The sequence below is a fragment of the Phaeoacremonium minimum genome (assembly GCF_000392275.1).
Source record: "Phaeoacremonium minimum UCRPA7 unplaced genomic scaffold PA7_03_scaffold_39, whole genome shotgun sequence".
Taxonomy (NCBI): Eukaryota; Fungi; Ascomycota; class Sordariomycetes; order Togniniales; family Togniniaceae; genus Phaeoacremonium; species Phaeoacremonium minimum.
In genome coordinates this window covers 1,063,855-1,091,734 of record NW_006920946.1, presented here as the reverse complement: position 1 = coordinate 1,091,734, position 27,880 = coordinate 1,063,855, and the positions used below count along the sequence as shown (strand labels likewise).

At 49.1% G+C, this 27,880-nt stretch overlaps 5 protein-coding genes across 5 annotated transcripts; 2 read left to right on the top strand and 3 right to left on the bottom strand.

Moving 5' to 3' along the window:
• Nucleotides 1-239: 239 nt before the first annotated feature.
• UCRPA7_679 (hypothetical protein) lies at nucleotides 240-942 on the bottom strand (the record flags this gene model as incomplete). The annotated part of the gene is made up of 3 exons (XM_007913273.1): nucleotides 240-582; nucleotides 638-859; nucleotides 923-942. The coding sequence occupies 3 exons, from the start codon at nucleotides 940-942 to the stop codon at nucleotides 240-242; spliced, it is 585 nt and encodes a 194-aa protein (XP_007911464.1).
• A 7,118-nt stretch (nucleotides 943-8,060) lies between these two features.
• On the bottom strand, nucleotides 8,061-9,744 carry UCRPA7_678 (putative high-affinity nicotinic acid transporter protein; the record flags this gene model as incomplete). Its single annotated transcript, XM_007913272.1, has 4 exons — nucleotides 8,061-8,490; nucleotides 8,544-8,928; nucleotides 8,984-9,168; nucleotides 9,230-9,744. 4 exons carry the CDS (start codon nucleotides 9,742-9,744, stop codon nucleotides 8,061-8,063), a joined length of 1,515 nt encoding a protein of 504 aa, XP_007911463.1.
• A 2,270-nt stretch (nucleotides 9,745-12,014) lies between these two features.
• UCRPA7_677 (hypothetical protein) lies at nucleotides 12,015-12,910 on the bottom strand (the record flags this gene model as incomplete). The annotated part of the gene is made up of 2 exons (XM_007913271.1): nucleotides 12,015-12,354; nucleotides 12,444-12,910. The coding sequence occupies 2 exons, from the start codon at nucleotides 12,908-12,910 to the stop codon at nucleotides 12,015-12,017; spliced, it is 807 nt and encodes a 268-aa protein (XP_007911462.1).
• A 1,777-nt stretch (nucleotides 12,911-14,687) lies between these two features.
• Nucleotides 14,688-17,143, top strand: UCRPA7_676 (putative mucoidy inhibitor-like protein; the record flags this gene model as incomplete). The annotated part of the gene is made up of 2 exons (XM_007913270.1): nucleotides 14,688-14,801; nucleotides 14,858-17,143. 2 exons carry the CDS (start codon nucleotides 14,688-14,690, stop codon nucleotides 17,141-17,143), a joined length of 2,400 nt encoding a protein of 799 aa, XP_007911461.1.
• Nucleotides 17,144-23,976: 6,833 nt separating this feature from the next.
• On the top strand, nucleotides 23,977-25,129 carry UCRPA7_675 (hypothetical protein; the record flags this gene model as incomplete). Its single annotated transcript, XM_007913269.1, has 3 exons — nucleotides 23,977-24,251; nucleotides 24,320-24,515; nucleotides 24,569-25,129. The coding sequence occupies 3 exons, from the start codon at nucleotides 23,977-23,979 to the stop codon at nucleotides 25,127-25,129; spliced, it is 1,032 nt and encodes a 343-aa protein (XP_007911460.1).
• Between the last annotated feature and the right edge of the window lie 2,751 nt (nucleotides 25,130-27,880).

Here is a 27,880-nt window from a genome sequence, read left to right as displayed (position 1 = left end):
TAGCTGACAATAGCATGCAGTACATGCCTGAAACTTGTGTTAAATATAACGAATCGTTGAAACTTATTGCACGGATACATTGATATTGCTCAAGCTGGCGTCGGCAGTGATCTTGAGATCTAGAAATAATAGTACAATTTTCTCCGCATAACACCTAACGAACCGACAAGAGTATCATGAAACTAGAAGCACCGCAAATACCCAAAGCAAGTGACAGGAGCTGAAGACACTATATCTCCTCAAGGGCCACCAGCCCGGCCGTTGTAGTCCCAGTACTCAGCATTGATGTTGCGGCAGGTGCCCACAACGCAGTAGTAGCCACCACCGGCATTGTTGGTGTTGGGAGACCACATGACATACGGGTCGACCTGCACATCAAGACAGTCGCCCTGGTAGCCGTTCTGGACGGTGTAGGCCGTGTAGGCCATGTTGTACCAGACACAGACGGTGTCGCCGGGATCGCCGTCACACAGGTGCTGCTCCTCCTCGGACCACTCCTTGGACACTGCAAATCCGCCAGAGATCCACTCGTACTCGCCGCTGAGGCCGACCTCAACGCCGAAAGACCCTCCCTTGCCGTACCTGGTTACACAGAGTCAGTATCTAGATGGTACACAAAGAGAACGTATCAACTTACCCGGTCTGGCAAGTGTGTGTAGGATCGCACGTAGTTGGCTCCGTCACCTGGCGAAGCTTATAATTTTGGTGAGGGTCGCCGTCGCCCACAAGATGCGTCGTGGTGATGCACGGCTGCACACCCCGAAGTTGAGGCATGACGGGGTCGGAGATGGGCATGCTTGGGGCAGCAACAACACCTTGGTGGAGACCAGCTAGGATAACCATAATCCCTGTCGCCAGACTACAATAATGACTGTTAGCTCTATGCCTCGATAGCATCGTATATTGCGAGAGTTATCCTTACTTGACCAGCCGAGAAGGCATTTTGAACAAAGAGACGGGTGCGATGGTGAGAAAAGCTCTGTCAGGAGGCTTGTGCCTGCTTCACGATACTCAAAATCGTGAAAATGATGTCGTCGTTGAGGAACCTAGAGTGGTAGATTTGAGGAGACTCGTGGATCGAAGCTATGAGAGACATTGAATTTATGTCCATTTGAACGACCTCCTGTGAAATATGAATAGAACATCTGGGCAACTCGCGATGAGGCATTGCAATCCGCATCTTCTCTCCTGGCCCACAACGGGTCTATTCACTTCAGCAAGAATTGAGAAATTATGTCGTCGTTTTGCCAGGGCTTGAATCCATCATTCTCGTCGAGATAACTGCCGATGGCTTCGCACGATCTGCGATTCAAACGCGGAGTGGCTGAGTTGAGATGAGCGAGCTAAGCTCCCAGAAGGATCAGAGGGTCCCTGTTATCAACGTGCAACATGCGTAGCTAGGTAGGAACAAAGCTGGGCAAAATGAGGCGAGATCTTCAAGGAAGGATTTCAGCTTGTAAAGTGGGACGAAGTTGTGGAATGAGCTTAGATTTCCTGTCGCAACACACGCATTGTCTAAGCGCGGCGCATCCAGACAGATTTGCGGCCGGAGATTCACCGCGACCCGCCCATGAACTGGGGTGGCCCACGCAACCGGGTCATACCTTGCTTTAGCGATTTTCTAGCTCGTACTGTTGCCTACTCGATGCGATTTTCGTAGTCTTTTTATAGCTACCAAATACTACTGATTAAGAGTCTTGAAGTATCAGGAGACAGGAAATGATTGAGAAAGCTTAGTAAATCAATTAATGAATGAAACTACAACGTCATCTAAGCCCAATTTAATCAAGCCAATACTTCGTCTTAGGAATTTTCTAGTCAAGGGATAGTATTCAAATTACAGTCCAGCTTTATATAGCTTCTTTGCCTAATCACTACGTCTATAGGCTCGTAGTACGTACATGCTACCAGAACGTTAGAGTAAGAGACATTCATGAGTCGTATCTACATGGAAAACCTCAATCCACCTGCTCTATCATTAGTTCAGGGTAACGACAATATTGTCAAACAAAATGACGCCCTATGAAACTCCATTCTGTACACCTTCGAGGTAAAGTGCAGTCGAGGTGCCAGTTGCGATAAACGTGAACGACTTGGAATACCAGCTGCCTTGAGACGGGCAAGAGAACTGGCCGGAATTGCCATTTCCAGCGAAGATGGAGATAGAGAGACCGCTGTTCACAGTAGTGCAGTCATGGTTGAAGGAGACCGTGTACGATGATCCAACACATGTGCTGAGGGTTTGAACAATGTAGCCGGCACACCCTCCGTGCTTGGACGTGTAATGAATTTTGCCCCAAAATCATAGAACTGAGCCCCTGCTCCCGCGCAGCAGGTTTCCTGCTTGTTGTTCTTGATGGATTCTTGAGTGGGTAACATTATAAGGTTATCTTCAACGCCGCTCGCTTCCAGGATACACATTGATACTCCTTGTCCGATACCCCTTGTCCAATAAACAGACGTGTTTCCGTCGTATGTGCGACTAACGATTCTTGCGCTATCTTTAATGCAGCAGTTCTTCGTCTAGGTGCATTGACGCGCGAATAGCACGTATCGGTGCCTAAATATGATCTGCCATGCACTCCGCTTGGGTAACAACAGAAGGTTGCGGCGCACAAACATCAACGACTGTACAACACCTATCCAAATGCTGTTCATTAACATATATACCCCTGGGAAGAGGCTGATAATTGGCCAATCACTGAGGAATGAGACATCTGTGTTCATGCTTCTAAGATATCATTTAGAGATCTGCCACACCCCGGTATAATATTGACCGTAGACTTTTCCGGCAACAGACACTTGCAAGCCATTAAATAGGGCTTTAGGTTGTAGACTCTGCGCACTTTTTAGCATTCCTCACTTGACAGCCCTTAATCTGTCAACCTCAAAGTCAAGCTGCCCATCTCTTATTCTTGCTGATGAAAGTAGACAAACATATTCCAAGATACAATCCAAGACAGTCATCATCTGGCTCGAGAACTCAAATACCGAGGCTAACATTGGTCGACGAAGCAACATCTCTTTGATTACCTATAACTACTCTGGCTTGACTCGATTGGACGTAGCCTACTAAGATGGCGATTTTGAAAGCAAGGTTTCTGGCTCCCAATGCAAAACGAAAGCCCTGTGCATAACGTAGTGAATTCGGCTGCATGTTGCAAAGCCTCGGTCAGGTCTCGTTATATATCATATAAGATACCCTGAAATAGAGATTTCTTGAAGCCTCTGTTCATCAAGATTCACAACTAGCTAGTTCATACACTGCCGCGTGAATTGTACAGAGATTGGTTGTCTAGAAATTGCCCATAGATGATTTGTCACCTGCCGAATCCGTCCTAAGCGGGTTCCTAGAGCACGTGGAAAAACGCTGTATGGTGTCCGCTCAGTGATTGATTTCATCACCACGGTTTGGCAATAGAACATTGCATATGTTCCTGTGTGACATGATACCCGTGTCAAGTGGCACCACGGCACCACTCGTCAGTTTACTATAATTCAATACAATATTCACAATAACTGATTTTTGTCCTTGCTAAACAGACTGTAGTCTCATAACTCACGTATGAAAGCCATCAAGAAACCTCGTCTGATTCTTTTCTTCTTGGTACCAACGATATATCAATACGCTCGCTTCAATCAATCAACAGTAAGGCTTTGTTGGCGTTGCCCCTGGTTTTGTTGTGATACAATCATCCATGGCAATGATGACTAAACAGTTACACGACGCAGGCTTTGTTAGGATGAGTGAATGCTAGTTGTCAAATAAACTGATCTTTGAAAATTATCGCAATGTCACAATTTGTCCACGTCAAGGTTTGAGCATTGTGAAATGTCATAAACGCAACGATAGATATTACGACTATAAAGTATGGCAAAGACATTATTCACGGCTTCCAATGTTTATGATGTTTCGCTATACGCACCTCATATAACAAATCCGGTCGACGTGAAATCTACTAGAACACAAATGTTTATATCGAGTGCTCTGCTTTTACACAGAGTTCGGGAACTATTGTTCTTTGGAGAGACTTCCGTGCATTGCTTGCCAGAATGTGTAGGATTTACTACGAGAGGGAGTGGCAGTGTGGTCACGTTATGGATTTTGATCAAGCAGAAGAACTATCAGTAGGCTGGTGTGGTAAGTACGCATTGAATTCATTTCGGCCTTTCGTAGCCACGATTTGAGTTATGAATCAGAACTTCCATCATTCTACAAGACTGGCATTTTCATTTCCTAAATAAGAAAAAAAAAAAAAAGAGAAGGGGGAAATGCAACACCCTGCATAAAGAAGATATCTTTTGTATTGTATCTTAGCCAAGACTCTACTAATCTCATGTATCCAAGGCATGGCATACATGGCCAATCATGGTTGCACAGATCCGGATTATTGTACTCTTGACTGGAAGTACATACATTGGCGGAAATGCCCACAAGACCACGAAACTTGGTTGAATAGAAAAATGGCGGAAATAACACAGGACATCAACGAACAGTTTACGCTTGCCGCAAATCACAATGTCAACATCACAAATGAGATCAACAATTTTGCCCAGGGCAGAATTGCGTGGGGTTTATTCGCGACTGAGGAGGAAGACAGGACCACTGATGATCCGTGGGCTGCGATTGAGCATCGTTACCACTTGACGGATATGTACTCGAATTTTAACAGACACTTGAACCAAGAGTACAACGTCTTTCATGAAGCAGTTGATAGAAGGATCTTAGAGGAAACGCGGCCGAGAATCATTCACTAGAAGTATTCGCCAGCATGATGATTATTTATTTTGCAAGGATGAATTCAACCTAGATAAATTTCTCAAGATTTTTCAATAAGTTGAATTCCTAGGTCAAAGTAGCAGTCTCTTTGCGGATCAAACAATTGTAATCAGAGAACGGATTGTTGTTTATCTGCAAAATTATGGTTGGCGAGGTTACAGTGTGCTATAAGAATCTAGATTAAGAGTGATTGCGAAGGAAGCACTCCCAAATCCAAGAGACTATCCCGTTTTCTTTCTACATTGTGACTCTTGACTAATGAGATCTTACACTATACTGACTCGGCAAATAGATGCGTCATGACAATCGATGAACACGTTGCCTCGCAACCTCCATGAGCTGCGTCATTATACTTCATGTGAATATAAATGGTAGAGTGCAGCTCTGCGTAGAAAAGGTGCTTACCATTTTTTGTTCAAGACCCCTGAGCTACTCTGAAGCGCAAGTGACCTCAACCGGCGTTGCTCAAGCGGTCATAGGCTTGTTGATCTATATCATTCTCAAGATACAAGCATTTGAGCCTCAATACTCGAATCGAAATTCATGTGCCCTTTACCGTCGAGCGACAACACAACCGCGCATGAAACAGTAACTCGCTGTACCTGGTTGGAATAGATATATGGTTGAGTATCAGTAAATGCTTCATTCTAGAGACATATCGCATTGTTGATTGTTTGAATTGGCTAGACAGAATCATGTGCGTTATAGATGCGGTTTATGAGTATTCATGCCATTGCAAAGTACCCGTCGAGCAATGCCCACGAGAGCGTTGTGCAAAGGGCAGGCGAGAGAAGGACGGTGGCTCTCCATGCTCTATTCGACATGGGGGGAGTGAGTTCGGCTTTGTTTTACCGGAAAAGTGCGCAATTCACGAGAAAGCTTGGGCGAAGAGACAATATCAGTTGTGGAAGAGTGAAATGCTGTCATACAAGGAGATTCTGGCCCGGAAGGAAAACGAGGAGTCACGTGGAGAATTTGAAAGATTCTGGACACGTCTGATTGTAGGACACCATGAGTGGCTCAATGAGAAGATTGAGGACAAGAAGAACATCTTCGACTATGCATTCTGTGAAAGGGCTCTGAAGGAATGCATTGATGAGCTTGCAGATCTTCAAACAAAGGAGGACTTGCCAAAAGGTCCCTAACATGGACAAATATTCTGGGTGCAGTGAGTTTGGCAAGCTCAATGTGTTGTCTTGAACAAAATGCGAGTTTGTTGTTAAGAACATAAGTCATCAATGCATCACGGTGCACTGGTGGTGACGTTTTTGCACTGTGGCAGGAATACAAAACGTGATTCGACAATGACATTAAGAGTGAGCACGCCTCCAAAGAGTTGTTCCTGCAACGGAATCATTTGAGACTTAGAAGCTCTTCCAAAACCGTTTCAGGATACAGAACATATTACCCAAGTTTCAGCTGCGTATGGCCACTTACTCAAGTTTCTACACTGCGCAAGACAGTGTAGAACCATAGCTTGTGCTCGAGGTATCGTGATTTTCCCCAGGGGCACGGGATCATTCTTCCTCAACATACCCGCGATATTTCCATATATGAGAAACAAAATTAAGCTCCCACAACAAATGCCAATATTTGAACACAGAAGCCTACTCATTCAAAGACCCCAGCCGTCATTGCTGCTGAGGTGTGAGAAACTATTGAGATTCGACCCTAAAGCACGATTTTACGCATCGCCTCCCGGCTTTCAAGTCCAGCTTGTCTTTTACTCAAGCAATCCAGCACTGTTGCTCAAGTGGAATTTTGGCTCGTGAGCAAGTGGTAATCAAGAGGTCAGCAATTTATGTTAATTAACTAATAGGTTTGACAGTAATGAGTACCACCGGCTTTTTATCATGTGCTTCACCTACAGAAATCACTGGTATCACTGCGGTTGCCCAATGTCCGCCGAAGCCGTCAAAGAAGAGGAGGTTGGCACCTGCCCCCGCACAGACGACGATGAGCCTACGCGTACTTGCACATCGAGAATGAGGCTTGGGGTTGATTACATTCACAAGAGAATGTGCCCGCCACACGAGATACATTAGGAAGCGTACTACGGAGGCTGCTGGGCACTAGAACTACGGATACTCAAGGCGAGAGCCGATAACATACGTGACCGACGCAAAATTGCAATTATAGCAGAAGCAGATATGCTATGCGAGCTGCTGTGGAGGCTTTATTCGTCATCGAGAGACTATCAGCAGACGAAAAGATTGTTTGAGGACGGTTTGAGCAAGGCAGATGATCTACTTCACAGACTGGAAGTTAGAGAACGACTTGGCTGGGACGAGACGGAGAGACTTGATATTGGCATTCCACTCAATCCAGAAATGTTGATTGAGGCAGCCGGTAGAGCCGGCCGTCGCACCTGCCACCTTGAGACAGAAGAGAGCCTTTGCAAAAGGAGTCCGCGTCGAAACAGCTTGTGATCATCTAGCTAGAGCCTACCAAGTTGGCTATCGTTATTTAACCACCACGAGTCGATTAGGCAACCAATGAGAACTGAGATTATCTGGATTGAGGAGGTCTTTGTGTGTAACACGATGGAATGGTGTTGAATGATCCAAGAACTTAGCAATCCCGGGTATTGAAGGGGCACACATGCTTCGCACGTGATTGTTTCTTGTCCCGGAAATAATATGCCGGAGGCTACTGAGCTCTTCAGTGAATCTGATTGGAATGGACGGCAACCGTTTGCCGAAGACTTGAAGTCTGTTTTAACGTCTGACCCAGGAGACCCGGAAGGTGTGGAGGTCTGAGCGCGCGCGATCCGGCGCCTTATGCCGTGATCTGCCATCCTTTGTGATGCCCACGGACGTTGGGCTGACAATCTTGGCGAGCGCCTCAAAGCCGGGGGTGTGCCACGCCCTTATCATGATTGATGGAGCTAGTTGAAAAGGATCGGAGAGCTATTTGCACGCGCCCTTTATAGACATTACTCCCGTTCTTTAGTAGAAACTCTTCTGTTATTACTTACTCCAAGGCTCCCAGAAACTAGATGTCACAGCAGACTCCGAATTTAGGGAAATATTTCATCAAGCGTTCGTCTTGCTCCTTAGCTCCTTGAAGTGCTCCTGCAGCGAGCTCTAAGTATATGTATGGTCTTACCAACCTCGGTATGTCCGTCTTAATTCTCGACAGCAATTCAATCCTCTCAACTCTTGATGTCTACAATAAACACTCATCGATGCTCCTCTCTTTATCAACTCTCAGTCACTATTTGCGTAGTCTTTCTCGCATGGCTGGTCTAAGATATTAAAAATCTAGACGTGAAGTCTCTCTAGACGGTATAGCGGAAGAAGGTAGCATTATCGCCCTTCTCGCGCTCTGCAATTCGCTCCTCCTCTGTATACTCGGATGGCGGCTTGTACTCTCGATCACGTCGTGCGTTCTCGCGGCGTAAGTACAGCGTCATGAAAATGGACAGTACCATCGCCATGGCCTGGCAAGCAAGGAGGGTGCTGTGGCCGGGGTGGTAAGCTGGACCATCCTTGGCGAGGTAGAGATACGCTGAGATCGTGCCGCCCAGGTTACCGAAGCCGACATGCATGGCAATGCCAACGCCACGTTTCAGCGAACCACCTATGTTGTTGCCGTTCCAGGCGACACCTTGGGGCACATTTGGGTAGATACCCGATGCGAGGAGGAAGCAGCCGGCATACTTGACATGGGTGTTGTGTGTTGCGAGCAGCATAATTAGGCCGACGATGCTAGGGCAAGGTTAGCTTTGGGATGTAACAAAAGATCAGGGGCCCACACTTACGCCATGCCCATGAAGAAGATCATGAAGATGCCTCGTTGGCCGAGCCTGTCGGCAAGGTAGCCTGCGCCGATGCAGAAGAAGCATGCAACGAAATAGGGAGGAACAGTCAATAGCTGAGCGGTGGTGTTGGCGTATCCAAGATCCCGAATGATCGTCGGCAGGAACAGAGAGTACGAATACAAGCCGGTATACACGCCAATTGTAATGAACATATGGACCCAGATCTTCCAATCCTTCACGGCTTGCCAGAAGTACTTAAGGTCAAACTCATCGGCCAAAGATGAGCGGTCGCGCTTGAGACGTTCCACTACCTCATTTCGCTCTTCCGGGTTGAGGAACTTTGCCGTGGCAGGGTAATCATGCATCAGCTTGAAGGCGGAGAGAGCTGTCGGAAGAGATTAGGATGGCATTTATGAAAGTAGATGTCAAGCTACACTTACCCACAATGACAGTGAGTATTCCCTCCAGAATGAAAATCCACTGCCATCCCGAGAGACCAGAGACGCCACGCATCTCCATGATACCACGGGCGAGCAAGCCACCAAAGGCGCCTGCAGCCGTGGCAGCAGAGAAGAAGATAGCCATCCTCAGACCGCATTCATGGCGGCGATACCACATGGTGATACTGGTAGGGGTGATGTTTAGTGACACAGAGCTGAAAAGCAGTGGAACCAATATTGACTCACTAGTAGGTGATACCAGGGAACAAGCCACCTTCTGCGATTCCGAGGAAGCATCGCGCAGCCATGAGCCCTGAGTAATTGTGCACGATGCCCATGAGGGTGGTGCAGATGCCCCAGGCGATCATGATGCAGGGGATCCAGATAGAGGGACGGAAGCGCTTCATCGCCATATTTGACGGGATCTCAGCGGCGACGTAGAAGGGAAAGAAGATGGCGAGAGCATTGTTGTACATGAGACTTGTCTTGGGCATGTTGAGATCCTTTTCCAAAGTGTCAAGGCGGGCGTTGCCGATGTTGGTGCGGTCAAGGAAGGACAAGAGGTAAAGGAAAGCGAGGAAGGGGATGAGACGCAGATCGATCTTGCGAATCAGCTTCTTGGTCGCTGCCGTGTCCCAACCTGCACTCTCAACGGTGCTGGGATACTCTACACCCTTGGCGGTTGCCTTTTCGACGGTCTCGACCTGCATGCTGGCCGTCGAGCTGTTGGGCATGACTTCCTTGGTGTCCTGGTCAGACATGTCGGGCGAGTTGGTGGTGAGTGTCATCGTCAGGAAATATGAGGACCTGACTGATGCGAATGCGGAGTCTTGGAGTAGGCCAGATCGAAAATCTCCGGGGGAGTGCAAGATATAGTCGTGCGTAACGAAGCCCTGTCTATGGTGGGACTAGGCAAGAAGGTGACGCGATAGAGACTGAGGAGGTCCTGAGAGAAGTGGGCGACGAGTCAGCTTGCAAACCGAGAATGGCAACTGCCAAGCCGTATATCTGCAACTCAAGTCTTATCAGACGTCGACGAAGAAGGGGGGGATCGGGGGAGATCCAGGCAGGAACCTGGTGGGTTGCGTTCTCATTTATCTTCATCTCGACCTGAACCAGTGTCTCGGGCGCCGTCCAGGAATGCCATTTGGCAAAAGACAGGCATACACCGCTTGCATGTGTGCAACGAGGCCAGGTCACCCATGAATCCAAATCCTGAAGATCCTGTCGCCCCCCCTACCCAGTCCAGGGCGGCCAAGAGTCCGGTGGATGCCAGATTCCACGATGCTGTGCCGTCCAAAATTCCCGTCTCAGTCCGCCAAGATGCTACGGTATCACGGTATCAAGATCCCCCGTAAGCTGCCAAGGCGCTGGCAAAGGACAAGAGACGGGCCTTCTGGCCGACAGGCGATAAGTGCGAGGCCTGTGAATCAAGACAGAGATAGGGATCTCGATGGGAGCAGGTCTTGGCTGCAACGGCTCGTCAGCTGGGCTTGCATGAAGCGATATGGCGCAGACTTCCAAGATTGGGCAAACGACGAGGCTATTCCTAGCCCATCCAATACGGAGAATCTTCGCTCATCCAGTGGCTTGGAGCCAAGGTCTTGGCGGGCTTGGGACCGCTGGTCTCTTAACCCCCGCATTATGCTTTGCCCAGGCGACTCTAGCTAGGAGCGAGGAGAATACCCCAACAGAAGCTGCGTAACATGTACGAGATCTAGCACGCAAGCAGAGGGCGCCAATATTGGCCCCGTATCTAAGCTAATTATATGCGGATGTCCGACTCAGCATGCAGGCTGGCGGCGTCCAGGGACCCGGATCCGTCTAGATTGCCCGAGGCGGCGCCCCCTTTCATTGGCGCCTTGCATCTCGGCGGTCCTCGTCGTGAAGCGCCCCCGCACGTGGCTACCTCTGGGCAGCGTCTGCCGCGCCGGTGAAATGGATAAATCGTCATTGGAGGCTTTGTCGAGATGAGATCCGCATTTCAAGTGAGATCCTGGTTGTCTGGAGTAGATTCCTCAAAGATTTCTCCCTGCCAACACTGCCAAGGCTTCTTCCCCAGAGAGCCAGAGGGTCCTCGTGAGTCTCCCCAAAGTTGGCGCAACTTTCTGCCCACGCTTCTCACCATTCCCCAGAGTCCCACTCGAGACCCCAATACCCCATCATTTGCTTTGTGACCCCAGTGCCGGCTTGTTATCTGTGCCTAGGAACTGACTAGTGACCTTAGAGGCTTTTGCCAAGATGACAAGAATGTTCCTGTCACCCGGCACGCAAAGACTGACAAATTCCCCATTGTCTTATGGCACCGTGTAAGTTAGCCACCAATTGTGCATTCGGTTTTTCGATATCTTGGATCATGACTACAGGATTTGGATTGATTGCTGCAACTCATTACTCGTATTCGGATCTTGTTCGTCCTGGGGTTGTCCTAATGGAGATTGAAGTCAGGGTGATTGTAACAATAGTGACCAATCCATTGACTCTCAATGAGACTTATGCTGGAATTGCTGTGACTGCTCTAGACTTGACAACCACCTTTCCAAGGCTAAGCCTCATGTCAACTGAATTCATTGGTGCTTGGGACTGTCACACGTCACCCTTACACGTGGGAAAAGCTGGGCGTACTGCATGGAATGCTTCCATACGGCCGACAAATACTTGATCTGTAGTCAACGCTCGTGACACCGGGCTTACTGTCGTGAACTTGATCTTTGCCCAGGGGACATTAGATTGATGTCATTATGGGCACGAGAGACGGAGACAGGAAGATTGCATGCAATCATGAACCTCTCAACATTACACCTCTATAGGCATGCCTGGCTCCTGGTAGCAGGGAATTACTAATGGTCGGGACATATGTAATCTCAACAATATACTGCATAGTAGTAACAATTCGCTTCATAACTTGAGGCTATGATTGGTAAATCGGTTGAGGCTATCATTCTGTCATTTTCACTAGTACAAATATGACGTTCAATCTATTCAACTGTCATAATATACACATCACCTGGAGATACTTTGGCAAATGCTGTCATTGACTCCAAAGCAATACCCTCCAACGCCAGCCTCGCAGCAATTTCATGTCACTTTCATCAATCTCCTCATCGCCCCGCTCCACCTTGGCACTAAGACGCTTCAGTTTCTTGGACACTGTTCTGGCCACTCTCAGCGAGACCTCATTCTGGAAGACATAGAGCACTGCAAATACGAAGAACGTGATGCTGGCCAAGCCGCTGATTCCATGCACCGAGTCCAGGATGCGGGAGATGAGCGACTTGCTCTTCCTGAAAGCATACTCGGTATCGTTGGAAGACTCCTCGTCTTTAGAAGGGCGGCGGAAGATGGCTCTCACCGCGGGAATGAACGGAGCGCTGTAGTCCGGGTTAGTCATTGAGTACTCGGTCTATGGAACGCCCATGGTGAAGCCACGTGGCTGGATCAGGCTCAAGACGATGCTTACACAATACCACTCAGCAGCCACCTTCGCCATCGATGGTTTTCCGCCGCCTTGGCCACCACCGAGATCTCCTTCCTGAGAGTCCTCAACTCGCTGATTGCGGTCACGGCCTGCGGGCGGATGCGCTCCTCTATGCCCGGTTCATCTGTTCGGTAGCGCCGCCTTTGCAGGGTCAAGTACTCCCGTAGGGCGAATTCTGCGCCGGCCCTCGTGGCTTTGAGATCGCGGGTTGCTATCTGCTGGGGAGACTGGGTGAGTGCGGGCCCGGCAATCTGCTCCGGGAGTATGGATGTCGGCTGTCCTGCACCGAAACCGCCGACTGAAGGCCCCGTCGGAAATCCGGGAGAAGGATTGATATATGATGACTGTTGATAAGCAGCAGGCTGGTTGGATATTGACGGAACACTGGGTTGTTGTTGCTGCTGCTGTTGAGGGTAGTGGATGACGGTGGCGGGTGATGGTCGATCCATCTTGAGCTATATACAAAGACTTGTCACGTATGACTACCTAGCCACTCAGCGCTTGACTAAGCTAGATATCGTACATGCACAAGAGATATTGTAGAAGGAGCTCGATCAGACATATGATGTGCCTCTTGAATCCATTTTGAATGGGTTTTCTCAAACAATTCTATGGAAAATGGAAAGGTGACGGAGGTGGTGAGGTGAGAATCGCGGGGCTGGGAAGCCGGGAGCTAACCCTGCAAGCCGCCGTCGGGTGACAGCTCGCCAGCAACGCAGCGAATGAATGTTTGTTGACAATTGGGCTCGTCCTGGACAAAGCGCCAATGTGTGCTTCGACATTGCGGCAGACCGCATGCTTCGAGTCTCGTTTTCTCGAGTCAAACAGCGCCCCCCTCGCTCGTCATGAAAAGTAGCCTTTCCAGCACAGGATGCCCCCGATTGTCGATATCAGCACCACAGTCAGAGGCTCCGCAGCTGGGTTCTTGTTCTGGACTTGACCCAACACGGCTTCCGGCCACAGCATTCGCGAAGACCCCAGCGCCAGAATCGACCAGCCCAGTGTGGTGACGAGGACAGGCCATCTGCGGCACCAGACATTGTGGATGAGGACGATGGAGAGGCCTACGGGGAACAAGATGGTGCCGTTGAGATAGACTGTCGCGGCAGTGCTTTTCGGAAAGATGTGGGAATTCCACGGCTCCGTCACGGCGAGGGCAAGGATGGTCGGACCCGCCAGACGGGCTAGGAAGACGGATGGTGGGTTTGAAATTGACATTGACACAGGCACTTCAGGAGACGAGATGTCTGTCACGACCGGTACGGGTACGCTACAATTCAGGTTGCCTCTTCACTCAGAATCGAGAAGACGAACCACAACAACAACAGCGAAGGGCAGCACGGAACGAAGGTGTTCGAAAACTCTCTAAGTAATAAAGTTGGCGGATCCATCTCATGACTTTTCCATCTCTCCCTGTCCCTCTTCCGTCTCCATCCATCCTCAGGCCACCACCCAGCAGTCGGGTCAGATGGCGCGCCAGCAGAACCCTCCGAGTTCCGTTTCGAAAGTGCGAAAGTGAGTGAGGTGACTCGTGAGAGGGACGGGAGACTTGGCACTCGCCTAGGCTGCACTGTTTCGGTGTTAGTCACTCGTACTATGCAGTAAGGCAGACACCGGGAACCTGATGGCAGTTTGATTGACCAATTGATGTCTCTGTTTGAATGACTCAGCAGGCTGCCCAGACAGCTCTGACCCCGCGTTGTGCTTCTTAGACTCTTTCTTTAGTCTAGTGCTGCGAAGCTCGCCAGAGCTTCCTCTCTGCACTGCCTGAACTCTCTTCTCACAGCGGAGGCCGCCCAGTAAAATTGCGTGGCTGCCAACGGCGTTCTTCAGCCGCGCCCTGGCGTCCTTCCTCCTTTTGCAGTAGATCGCGGAATGTTGTCGCCTGTCAAGCAATAAAAGGTTATCGAAGCTTCGTCAGTATCGATCAAGTCGTCCTTCCCATTGGTTCTTTGTGTACTAGGCACCGAACGCCATCTCAGGTACGGCAAGGATAGCTCCCTGCTGCATCACCGCCTTCGGAACCCTCCCTGTCTCTACTGAAGAGGTATAAGTGTATCGCTTCAGCTTCGTTCTGCTTCTCTTCTCGGTGTCTTCTTCATCTATCAAGACAAGAAGAAGTTGTGTTTTACTGCTCTAACCATCCGTAACTGCTTGCTCAAGCAATACCTTCCCGGAAAGCCTTCGATCCCATCACCCTTCCAAGTAGCCCAGCCAGCAAGAACCATGGATATCATCCATAAGCACGAGTATCGCGTTCGCGATCTCACCACCCGATCCGTGACTCTATTCCCCACTCGGGCCCAGGTGGTACGAGATATCAAAGACGTGCCCTTGAAGGTAAGCCGACGAATCCACTCAGCGCATCGAAATATTTGAGCTAACCATCTCCTCAGCCAGGAGCAAACCAAATCACTATACTCGGCCTCACACCTACGATTGATGAAGATTCAATCAAGGTCGAGGGCACTGGCTCGGCCGTCATCTCCGACATAACCGTCGAACTGCTGCCTAATCGCGACATCTTCCAAGAGATCTACCCCGACTCCGACTCGGAAGATGACTCGGAAGAGGAGTCTGATTCTGACAAGGAAGACAATATCGAAGACAGTGCAGAGCTCAAGGCAATAAGGGACAAGCTGACTGCCCTTCGGGATGACCTGAAACGCGCCAAAGAGACGATCTCGAGCGCAGAAAGTCGACTGAAGTTCCTGGACTCGTACGGCAAGATGCTCGATAAGAAGAAGGGGGTCAACATCAGCGAGGGCGTCGACACCTACCGAACAGAGCGCCAGAAGGTCTTCGACGACCACATGGAAGGCCTGGTTCGAGAACGCGACCTCGACAAGGATATTACGGAGCTTGTGAAGGAGGAAAGGCGCCTCCTCAAGGCAAGGCTCAAGGAGCAGCAGAAGGCCGAGAAGGCCAAGGCCAAGGCGCAGAAAGCAAAAGACAAGGAAAAGGAGAAGAAGCGGCGCCGAGAAGAGGAGCGCCAGAAGGAGAAAACTCGCATCCGCAAGGAGCGCGAACAGTTCTGGCCACGATCCTGCTATTCCGTGCGCATCACGCTAGACGCTGCGAGCTTTACTCCCATGTCGTCGCGCCGAAGCTCCTTTGCGAGCGTGACCGACCTTGTTAAGGTCCCTGAGCCAGATAAGAGCAACGGGGAGCCTGCAGTTGTCGACGAGGCCAGCCCGACCTGTGACTTGTCGCTCTCATATGTCACGTCGTCTGCGTTCTGGTCGCCATCCTATGATCTCCAGCTCTCCACCACAACAAACACTGGCCTCCTATTCTTTGATGCCCAGTTAACGAACATGACATGCGAAACATGGTCGAATTGTAAGGTCATTCTCTCCACTTCGCAGACATCTTTCTCCGGCCTGAACGATGCCATTCCCACTCTGGAACCCTGGCGAGTGAAGCTGGGCGGCAAGAACTTGCCGTCAATGAGCTCCTCTATGAGCAACAACGTCATGGTCAGCCGGCAGGAGCTTGCGGAGAAGAGCAAATGGACCCAGAATCAAGCTCAAGCCTTCGCTCATAAACCTCGCGCACAATTATTTGGTGTGTCGAAAGAGGGCAACCAAGAATACAGCAAGAAGCATTCGAGCATGTTGGCCTCAATCCCTCCACCACCGCCGCCTATCGCCCCGGCGCCGGCGGCAGGTGGGCTTTTCGGCGCACCTCAGGCCTCGTCTGCATTCGGTGCAACGCGAGGCGAAGCAGCAGGAGGTGGCGGGGCTTTGTTTGGCAGCAATACCAACAATATGGTCCCATTGCCAGCCGCACTGCAAAGACGGGTTCGACTTCCTGCACCCCATCAAGCTACTGATGAAAGGCTTGCGGAGCAGGTAGAGATGGTCTTTAGAGACGAGGCTCCCGGCGGGGCGGTGTCCGACGATGATGGTGAGACTATGTTGGAGCCAACACCGGAGCTAGCCTTCCAGGAATCTGCCATGGAAGAGACAGGTCTTACCACAACATATGATCTACCTGGCCTCAAGACTCTAAGCCCTACACCCACAGCTTCGAAGCAGCGTGTAGCTCGTATCTCATTCAGCAGTGTCACGTTCAGCCATACTATTATCGCCAAATACAAGCCTGTCGCCTTCCTGAAAGCCAAGCTCCGTAACGCCAGCAAGTTAACCTTACTCAAGGGCCCTGCTGGCCTAACTCTAGATGGCTCTTTCATGGGCCGATCTTCACTACCACGCTGCAGTGCTGGAGACACCTTCACCATGAGTCTCGGCGTCGACCCCGCGATCAAGGTCACGTACCCGAAGCCGGACGTCAAGCGCAGCACAACTGGCCTCTTCTCCAAGGAGGACAGTAGCATCTACACGCGCACCGCCACCATCACAAACACTCGGGCCACGGCCGGCAAGCCCGTCAATCTGCTGGTCCTGGACCAGGTGCCCGTCAGCGAGGACGAGAGACTGCGCATCGACATCATCCACCCGCGGGGCATGACCGTCGGCGGCCAGGCCGTAAACACGGGCGTTGCCGGGCGGGAGAGCGCAGGCGGAAAGGAGGACAAGGCGTGGGGCAAGGCAACTGCGGCGCTGAAGAAAGGCGGCGAGATTTCCTGGGATGTGTCTCTCAATGCCGGCAAGAGCGTCAAGCTCAACCTCGAGTACGAGGTGGCGCTGCCCACGGGCGACCATGTCATCCAGGTTTGACGGTGTGCTTCTCTCCCGTTTGTCGCCCCGCGTCGGAGGGCAAGGGGCCCAGGGTTATGTTCTTGTTTTGGCGTTCTAGTGCTTCGACGTAAGACATGACGGGTCGTGAGGATGTTATGATATGAAAATGCTGGCGATACGGGGGATTAGGATACCAATTTGAAACTTAGAATAGCTACTTCGGCAAATAACATATGCAATAAAGCATTGCATCCTGTTGACATTGTCTGGTGTTCTAAAAGCTTGTTACGTGCTCTGAAAGTAACTGTATTTCCAACAAACCCCCTTTTTGTGTCGAGGGGGCTCAAGTACGCTCCGGCCCCTTTAGATTCGCTTAACTAAACGCATAAGCCGTACTCTACTACCTCCTTCGAGATCCAAGTTAGACATTTGCAGGCTACTATATCTCGATTACAGCCTCTCATTGACATTGCACCATGACTTGATTTGTCCGGCCCAGAGGCCCTCGAGCCGGATGATGTCATAGGGTAGCAAGTCTTAGAATATGAGTGATGGTTTTGCCAGCACTAGGTGACAATGTTGGGCGTGACTAATGCGTTAAAGAAGTACGAGCGGTCATTTCTGGGCTTTGTTATATGTTGTTTCCACGCCAGAAGAAGAGGCTACTTACACATCACGTTGAACTCACCTCAGCCTTTGACCCTACGCTTGTCTAAGCCCCACAAGGGCTCACTCTGGATCATATATATGGCTGTATGCTCACCTAGGTCTAATTTATTACTACTTAGATACTAATGTATCACTTCACTGAAACCCTATTACCATAAGCAGCAAAGGCGATATACTAGAGAAGGCATCAACACTCTCTTGGGTAAGATTAGCCAATTGAGAGCGTAGCAGTCCGGTAAACACCGCAGAATAGCCAACACAATCATGTCCGAGATATTGTATTAGTACATCAACCGTATCTGCTTCACTAGCACTAGGTCATGCCTCTACGACAGTTACCAGCAGTCCTCGAACCTCATAGCTAGATTAAAGCATATCTTCCTAGCCATCGCAGAAAATTGACTCTTGGACACTTACTCGCTCATACCTTCTTTGCAACTTCGTTCAAATCAGGCCTGATACTTGTTTCCTTTGAACAAATATTTTCGATTGAGCTAGGTAGCCCCGTAACTGACGAAATAGAGTCTCCCCACGTGTCAGCTCATCCGCCATCAAGGCAATGAAAATTATTTCATCTTAGCATTGATAGGATTTCTTGGGAGTAAGCCCCATGTTATATTGTGATCCGAAGGATTGTACGAGTTATCATTCGCGGAAGTACACACTGTTAGTGCTTACTTCGGACTTCTACATCGCACATGGGTCCTCTTGAGATGACACCCTGATTCGACATTTAGAATAACTGAAGTGAACAAATCTTGTCGCGAATGCTCGTAAAGAACGTGCAGTCAAACCTAAGAATTGGCCGTTGCCCGTGAAGGGCCCGGCATGATCCGCAATCTGCATGCCTCTCCAAGAGACGTTCTTTCAAACAAGAACCGCACCTGGAACGGCGATGCATTCTATACTCGTGTCGTAATAGTTGTAGTCGACTAATCAGTCAAGTTCTATACTGAGCTTGATCTATATATCGATCTATTTAGCCTCCTTCCTATGTGACAACATAATTAAGAGTAGCCAGCCTGTCGACTATAACAACAGGGCCAAGATGGACGAAAGCGTCTTTCTTTCCTTGCCTAATGAGATCATCCTTCAAATAATACAAGTACGACATCCTCCGTCGTTTTGAGTATACAAAGCTAATCACAGGCCAGCATCTAAGCAGGCAAGACCTCGTCGTCGTGAGCAGAACATCTAGGTTTCTGAACGAAATCTGTCTGCCCCAGGCCCACAGACGTGTCATACAAGAGATGAAGATGTCGAATCCTGGAGAAGAGCGCCACGGATCAAAAGCTTTATACCTTCATAATGCTGCATATCATTGCCATCACAAGCAACTCGAGACTCTGATAGAGCTTGGCGCTCCTCTTGATTGTCGAGACCGGAATGGCGAGACGGCATTGCATGCTGCTGTACGTGGGAACTGCCTGATCTCCGTACGACGTCTGGCACAGGCCAACGTCGACATCAACGCGATGAGTGTGAACGAGTGGACTCCGCTCATGCTGGCTGCTAGATATGGATATGCTAGTATCGTGCGGCTGTTGATCGACTTCGGGGCGGAATTCAACCTACAAGGCTTTCACGGCTGGACAGCTCTGCATCTGGCGTACAGACATCGCGCCATAGACGCCGTGAACATGCTGTTGAAAGCTGGAGCTAATGCAGACGCTAAAGATAACGACGGTATAGTGGCTTGTAATGCCTGCTTTCCTTTAGCTGTCTGGGGCGCGCTTTGACTTAATCACCTTGATTCCCGGCTATAAGATCTTAAACGACCCAGATGGTACCCTTGGGCGACACTGACTATGCACTATTTTCTCTTACACAATTACTTTCGATAACTCCAGGTGAAGGAACTTACAACTGTTGAATATAGTTAACCCTGAAAGGATGCATGTATGGAGCTCTGACTATCTCTTGTGTCTCTCTACGTCAATTCAACCACTCACTTAGTTGAAAATAATGACAGGTTCGTATAGGGACAATGTACGACGTCCTGGCAACCCAGATGAACATTCTCAAAGAGTTCTGCTATACGCCTCTATCACCGACGACCGAGGCCGAAGCTAGGAATCCATGGTGTTTTCCTCTAATGGCTAGTCTACCGGCTACATGTATCCACCCAACTGTCAACAAAACGTCTCCCTCATCTCCACAAAACAGTCCCCCACAAAGTATTATGTTCGTGTGAAAAATTACCTTTGCCTTCCTCTGCTTGCTGGAGGTTCTTTCGACCAATCATGGCTTCATCCTCAAGGTTCATGCGATTGCTTGTAAGTGCTCATTGTGCAACGGCTGTTTATTGTCTTGTACACTAATACACATGGGCACTCTGGCAGATTGTGCTCTTCGTCGCGCTTGGAAGTCTGACGTACGGATACTGTGCCAGCATCATATCCACGACGTTGGCCCAGCCTTCTTTCCTAGCTTACTTCAAGCTTGATACACGAAGCGATGCGGCTGCGATTCAGGGTGCCATCAATGGCTTGTTCCAAGCCGGCGGTCTCATCGGCACTCTCCTTTCGAGTACTGGAGCTGATTGGCTCGGACGCCGCAAGGCCATCTTTATTGCCGCGCTTGTGTCTACTGTAGGAGGTGCCCTGCAGGCTGGCAGTGTCGCCATTTCTATGTACCTCGTGATGCGGCTTGTTACTGGTTTTGGGATCGGTATGTAGAATTGTGGCTTCTACTTCGGATCTAATCGCTGATGCTTTTCGTATAGGTGCTCTCGTTACTTTGGTACCACTATATCAGAGCGAGATCAGCCCCCCAAAGATCCGAGGTCTTCTCGTAGGGATGCATGGTGTTCTCATCTGCGTCGGCTATGCGTTGGCAAGTTGGGTGGGTTTAGGGTTTTACTTCGTTAATGCTTCCGGTGCCCAATGGCGCATTCCTCTGGCTATTCAGAGTCTGCCCCCACTGGTCCTGAGTCTCGGTATCTTGTTCATGCCTGAGTCGCCCCGCTGGTGTAAGTGCCTCTCGACCCCGAGAAATGCCCTGCCAAGCTCACACCATCCAGTATTGTCCCAGGAGCGATTAGAAGATGCGTATGCATCCTTCGTAAAGACGAGAGACGATACTGCCGAAACTATTGTAAGACCAGAATTTAACTTGCTCGTCGAGCAATTTCATTTGGAAAAGAACGATATAACATCCTGGGCGGATTTCGTGAAACAACCAAGTATGAGGAAGAGATGCCTTATTGGTTGGCTTGCCATGTTCGGGGCCCAAGGAACAGCCACCCTCGTGATCAACAGTAAGTATTGTCAACATCTTCGGATTTTGTGCGGCTCTTCAAGCTAATAGAGCGGTCGTAGACTACGGTCCATCTCTGTACAAGAGTTTAGGCTTTAACACTGTGCAACAGCTTCTCATACAATGTGGCTGGATCACTGTTTGTCCATTTGGTAACTGGCTTAATGCGCTTATAGTCGATAGAGTGGGTAGGGTTCGGCTCTTACTATTCGGCTTTGGTGGCTGCATCGTCGCTCTGATCGGGGAGTGTATTACGGTATCGATATTCCAGAAGAATGGAGACAACAGAGTTGCGTCCGCGGCGGTTTTTTTTCTCTTCCTGCACATTGCTTGGTAAAACATGAACACACCATCCGAGTATGTGGAACTTCAGGCTAACTATGAACAGTTTCTCGGCTTCCGTAGATGCTACGTCTTACATCTACGCGTCTGAGATCTTTCCGACGCCTGCACGTGCTAGGGGCTTAGCCATCTCTGTCTCAGGGCTTTTCATCGCTACGATCATCTTCCTCCAAGTAGCTCCTACAGCGTTCGATGCAGTCGGATGGAAATACTATCTCGTCTTTATTTGCATCACATCAGTGATTTTCGGAATAACTTGGGTTTGGTTTCCCGAGGTAGGCCAACTCTCCCTCCTCCAAGAGGCTGAAGCAAGTAATATTAACAGCGAATTCAGACGAGGCAGGTATCTCTGGAAGAGATCACGGAACTTTTCGATCCCGAATACACTGCCCAGCTTGAGAAGGCTGAAGTGGAGTACCAGGAGACAATGGCAAAGGCTAGAACACTCCCAGAGGCTAATTAAGAGGTAATGCCAAAGCTGCCAGCAGAGTGGAAGTCACTGCAAACATAGAGATAACGGTTCCGGACGTTGTTGTCGTCAACAAAGGCTCTGTTTGACTGATCGAAGGCCGAAACCGGGAGTAACTATAATACTTGTGTTCTCCTCAAATCTCAAGTAGCTCAACAATTGCTCATTATGAACCATGGATGCCTATATTTAGGAGCATAATAAAATGTAGGCTCATCGCGTTTATCTTCGACGAGGTTAGGAACGCTCTTGAGGTTGTATTCATTTGAAAACTGTGACAGGCTTAGATGAGCTTGGCTCATCAAATGCAATTAGCTGAATGGCAACTCATTACGACAAATTTGGAGAGCGAGCTCGCCTAACGCTCACCCCAGCATACTACTGCTTTTAGGTACTCAGAAGGAGCCACTTTGTGTGAGCTGTGCCCCTCAAGGGTGCCGCCGTGGGTGACTTGGGTGATTCTAGATTTGCCATTGCAAGGTTAGCTCGAGTTGTAAGTCTTAAACGGCATCAAATGACTGGGCCAAATCATGGACAATGGCGAAGAAGGCCACATCCATGCCGTTTCCGGAATCGCTTGTAAATCCTGCACCGTTTTTGGCGCAGATCTCGTACAGTAGAAGTGAAAAAGGATACATCAAGGTACAGTCGCATAGTGCCACTGTCACCGTCATATATAAACAAAGGGCAAATGAAGCCATCACAGGATGCAAATTGTGCTATATTATATATGTAGGAAGCCGTGTTAACCATAGAGGCTGCCATGCTTATAGATGCTCGAAAGATACCGTTTGAGTGGGATTTCTATATACATATCCGTCACATTGTATCGGCACCTCTTAGTGATGCATTCTGTAACCCTGGGGCGTAGGCAGCGATAGCGATGAGGTTGTATTAGTGTCGTGCGCATTTCGGTGTCTCAACACGTTGATAACGTGTTATTGCTTTTTGTAAAGCTCCCGCTTGTTGTAGTCTCGATAGGTATATCTTTTGCGGCAACAAGACTGTTACTTATGGTCCAAGTCATCAAGATGACCAAATGACCCTCCAAAAGCTCAGTCCCCAATCACATTAAACGCAATAAAGTTAAACCAGTCAGCCATGTTGACGGAAGTCTTGCCACCTTCGCCCTTGGTCTCTCATGCTCTTCTCGGCAAATCCATGAGCTAGCTGTCGTCGAAGCGCTGCGTAAAGTGCGGCTCCAGCTTTGTCTGGGGGTGCGGCAGTGCCCGCGCCAGTCATTGACGATGGACGCTGGGAGGTCGCTATAACACACTTTCGGCAAGTCCGGATCCATTCTGATGCTAAACTTGTTGGTTTTACTTAGTATAGTGTTTTTCACGAGGAATGCTCGGTATTCCCGCTAGGCACTTGGATATTAAAGCATCGGGTCGCCCTGTCTGGCCCATTCCCATCTTCTGGGTGGTTGCCATTTCAGCTATGGTAAGACGCGTAACAGAACTATTCTACATGTAGTGCTCAGTAGCGGGCAAGGGTTGTTAGGTCAGAGTGCCTGCAGCTGAGTTGGTTCAGCTCTACAGAATCGAGAATAGTGACTTAAATTTTGGCCGAAAAGCGTTAACCCGAAGTTCACCATGCTGAATTCGGTAATACCGCGCGTCTGCCCATGGAATGGCCTCTGAGACCAGGAAGCTACCTAGTCTGTGCTAGTGTAGCAACTATTGACCTTTAACCTGTCCAAGCTTGATAACTTCAATAGCGCGTACTTTTGTCGTCCATACCGCAAACTCGCGTGGTCATGAATCCCGTGTTTGAGCCCTATGAAGCTCCAAGACCAGAATACCATTTGGATGGTGCCAAGGACCACCTGATGATCTAGAACAGCATCCATTGCGATCCGGTGTATACCGGACATCAAATGGTGCACCCTGGTAATCCTCAACCCCACGGCCTCGACCTGTCTCGGGACGAATTAGACTCTTTTGTCGACTAGGCCCGAGTGTTCCTTACATCCTCAGCTGCAGTAAGGCAAGCCATGATGAGAACCTCTAGCCCGTCTCCTAATTTGTATAAATATAAATAATGACTCTGCCCTACGTAATTTCTCCAGTGGGATCTTTTTCGTCACGCCTCTGTCCTTTGTCGCTCAAAGTGTGCTTGGCAATCCTCAAACATGAAGCTGATTGCTGTGCTTGTCACTGCTGTGACGTTGGCTAATGCCACTCCTTTCCCTGCTGCGGAATTGGAAGCTCGGGATTGCACTGCCAACAACTGCTTACGAGCCATTCGAGGATCACCCGAGGATGTTGCCAATGCCTTCTGCTCTACTGTTCTGGGCAAGGTTCCCGCAACAGACGTCGTCACTGTCACGGCGACTGCCACTATCACGGCTTACACGACGGTTGTGGAGACTGCTACCCAGCACGAGATCACAGGCACTGTCACCATGTAAGTCTTAAACTCGGCGCCGACGAAGCTTCGTCCTTCGAGCAACTCCAATGCTCACACGCTTTTAGCACTCCTCCTGTTGCTCTCCTCAACAAGCGAAAGACCACCGCCTATTCAGAGTACACTAGCAAGTTTACCAGCATGTGCTCTAGCGAGCAGGCAAAAATCACCAGCGCGTGTGGTTGCTATCTCTCTGGTGCACCGACCTCTACGGTGACCGTCTATGAGACCGTCTCTGCTACGTATACCGAGACGACCGTCACTGTGAGTGTCCTGTATGTGGATATCCCTGAGGACAAATGCTAATCATCATCCAGTCCACATCAACCTCAACCTTGACAATTGATGATATTGCCACTGCCACTTATGTCTGTGTCCCATTGCCTACGAATCATGTTCAGAACGGCGACTTCGAACAAGACATTGGCAGCGACTCTCCCTGGACCGTCAGCGTCACCGATGGTCCCTCATACTCTTCGTGGAGTATTTACCAGGATACGTTGTCGCATGGTGATGCAAGTCGTGTTTTCCGCAGCTCTTTCAGCAACTCCATGTACAGTAATAGCGCGTACGCGGGCATTCAACTGGAACAAACCATCAGCACTTGCCCAGGCACGACATACACGATATCTTGGGATATCAGAGCCACGGATCAGACATACGGCTATGCCTTTGCCTATGCCGGCGGAAACCTGATCCAACAAATCCAACCACTCCCGAACCCGAGGTATGGAAACTACAAGGTCTCATTTACAGCGACTGACTACACCACGGTAATTGCCTTTAAGGCGCTGGAGGTCTATTATGGCTCGGGTAAGATCTACTTTGATAACATTTCTGTGACACCCGTCATCGCTACTACAGTAGAGGTCGTTTAGAAGAGAATATGTTGTCTACGTACTCAACGTAAAGCGTGACGCTTGATCACATTATAGCTAGTATAATACTGCAAGCATCGTCTGCTACCTTAGATCCTTTATACAACACTCTTAGATGTGGCCCACAGCTCCTTAGCAAGCTCATCGCTCTTACCGTCCCTGGTTGGCTCTTCTGTTACGCCGGGAGGTACGAGAAATGCACCCTTGTACTTCATCTTCTTAGAGAAAGACCTTTGGGTTAGCAGCAGCGAATAGTGCAGTGATGACCTCTTCTTCCAGTGTTAGCTGATCCTCTAGAGTGCGCTCTTTGTCAGGAGGTAGCAAATGTATGACCCCATCTCAGAATGAATCAGCGACTGATCTTCGAATACAATGCTATAGTCGGTAAACACTCACCAGTCTTGATCAAGCTGGGATGAAGGGTAATCGAATCTGTATCGATGTCGGCCGCATCTAATTTATTCTGCAGCTGTCTGGCAAAGAGTGGCAAGTTTCGAGAAATCTAGATAGTGATGCCATCAGCCAAGTCAGGTGTCAGTCTTAGGCTTAGCTACACTTACTATATTCAGGAAAGTCTACGCCACCAGATCTAGTAGGCTCCATCTCAGCGTTAAGACTTTCTAGAAAATAAAATTTAAATCCATTGGGAGAAGGTTATAAAATGCTGTGGAATTCTGAGATCATTAGTGACAAGTACCTATGTATAGATAGTGCTTCATATAACAACGACTCTGACATTATAACTTTTGACACCAGGTTCTTTCAAGAGTGGGAACACCTCGGTTTAGGACAGCCCATAGCCACCTTTTACGAAATCGAATAGCTTACACAGGGGTCACCCAGATATCACCTCAGTCAACCCGAGAAAAAGAGCCAAGGGTGAGGTTATAGCAGCGAAACTCACCTAGCTCATCTTATTGGTTCGAATGTGGTGAATCGAAGTATCTCCCTCTACAAGTCTGTCGTATCAGTGCGGTTACTGTTTCTATGTACAAATAACTAACAAGGCTAACCCATGGTATTGCTATAACCTGAGATGACCTTTGCCGAGACGTACTTAAAAGATGGCAACTGCATTCGGTGGACTGCCGACTCCTCCTGTCAGATTCAGCGGCTCGCTCACGAACATGAAAGACCATCTTTGATGCTCTTTACACTGCTTTGCAAGATCCTCTAAATCAAACAATTCCCCGATCGGAAGTCCAAATCCCGAGAGAATTATTTCATGCATCCGGAACTGCTCCTGAGATACACCGAGACCGGCGGCTGGAAGATGATCAGAACGGCTACTGCCAGTCTTGTGCATATTAATCGGGAACTCACACCAAGCTTCAAACCCAGGACTATCCGCAGCAACCGCCGCAAATCCTGTGTCCCAGAGCCATTCCAATGACCCCTTACAGCCTTCTAGGCCGGGATAATGATATTCGGGCTTACTCATGATTATCTCTAGATCTTCATTAGACATATTCTCATAGATTGGAAGAAAGCCTGGTAGCAAATGTGAGCGAGAAGTATATTGGGCGACGACCAAAAACATTACCTGTTCGCAGGAGCAAAACGTCCCCCTCCTGAAACTCAATAGAATGTTTCGTAGCTATGTCCTGAATTACGGAGGTGGAGATTTGGTAGAAGCTCCAAGGATCATATTCTATCTTATTCTCGAGAGCATAAGAATAGAAGTCTATCAGTACTCCCCGTCCGATGATACCTTTCTTAGCCCACTCTATGACAGAATTAGGCTTAAGAGCAAATTTAAACGATTCATCGAGGAAAACCTACCTTGTATACCATTCCGTGAACTATCATGTATTTCAGCTTGGGTGAAGCCATTGTAGAATCTGCCATCTGGAAAAGACCAGTGTCGGAAGGAGTCCCATTGCGAGCTAGTCTGTGTGTTGAATTCGACTCGGTCGTCCTATTGGTGCAAAGTCAGAAACGTATCACCTCCTAGGAATTTTAGAAATATACATTGATATTGTCTCCAATACTGAATATCTCATGCTTCAGCTTCGTGCGGTAGAATGGAGGTACTTTCATCTGGCCTAGCTCCCAATTCAGGCCAACAGATACGCCTGTCTGGACCAACCTGGACGCGGACACGACACGTTCAGGTGTGAGGAGGTTGAGGCAGCCAAGCTGGTCTTCAGCCCCCCACAAACCCCACGCTGAATAAGGAGGGTGGGAAGGATGAAGAGGGAGTTCCTGGAATCGAGGACGCTTGCTTCCACGATGTGCACTTTTTGGCGATCCTGTAGGTGAGGCAAATTTAGGTGCTTCATTGAAGCCGTGTTTCTCTACCGGAACACCAGAAACGGCAGGGTTTGCCAGTGCTTCTGAATGCATCATACTAATTGCTGAATTCAAACACGATATGATAGCCTAAGGCATACTTTCAGAGGTTTACATTTACGTGATAAGTCAGCTGCTGTTGGAACGTTGACTGTGGGGTACGCTAAGGGTTTACTTCTCCGAGATTGAAGCCGTCTTCGGCCTCTAGTGTTGTCTTGTGGATTAGTTAGATAGCTTAGTCTAAGAAGGCTATGGTCATCACCCCCTCTCATCTCTATCTTCTTGATAGGCATCCTTCCGAGGATGCAGCTCATGTAGTCCATTCGGGTATCCTCTCTTCCTCAAAGGTAGCCAGCCAAGTAAGCCTCGAATCAGCTCATGACGCACGCATGTTGTGCTTCCTTGCTAGAATGTTTCAATTTATAACTTATTTGGCCATTTGTGACAAAAGAGAGCCCC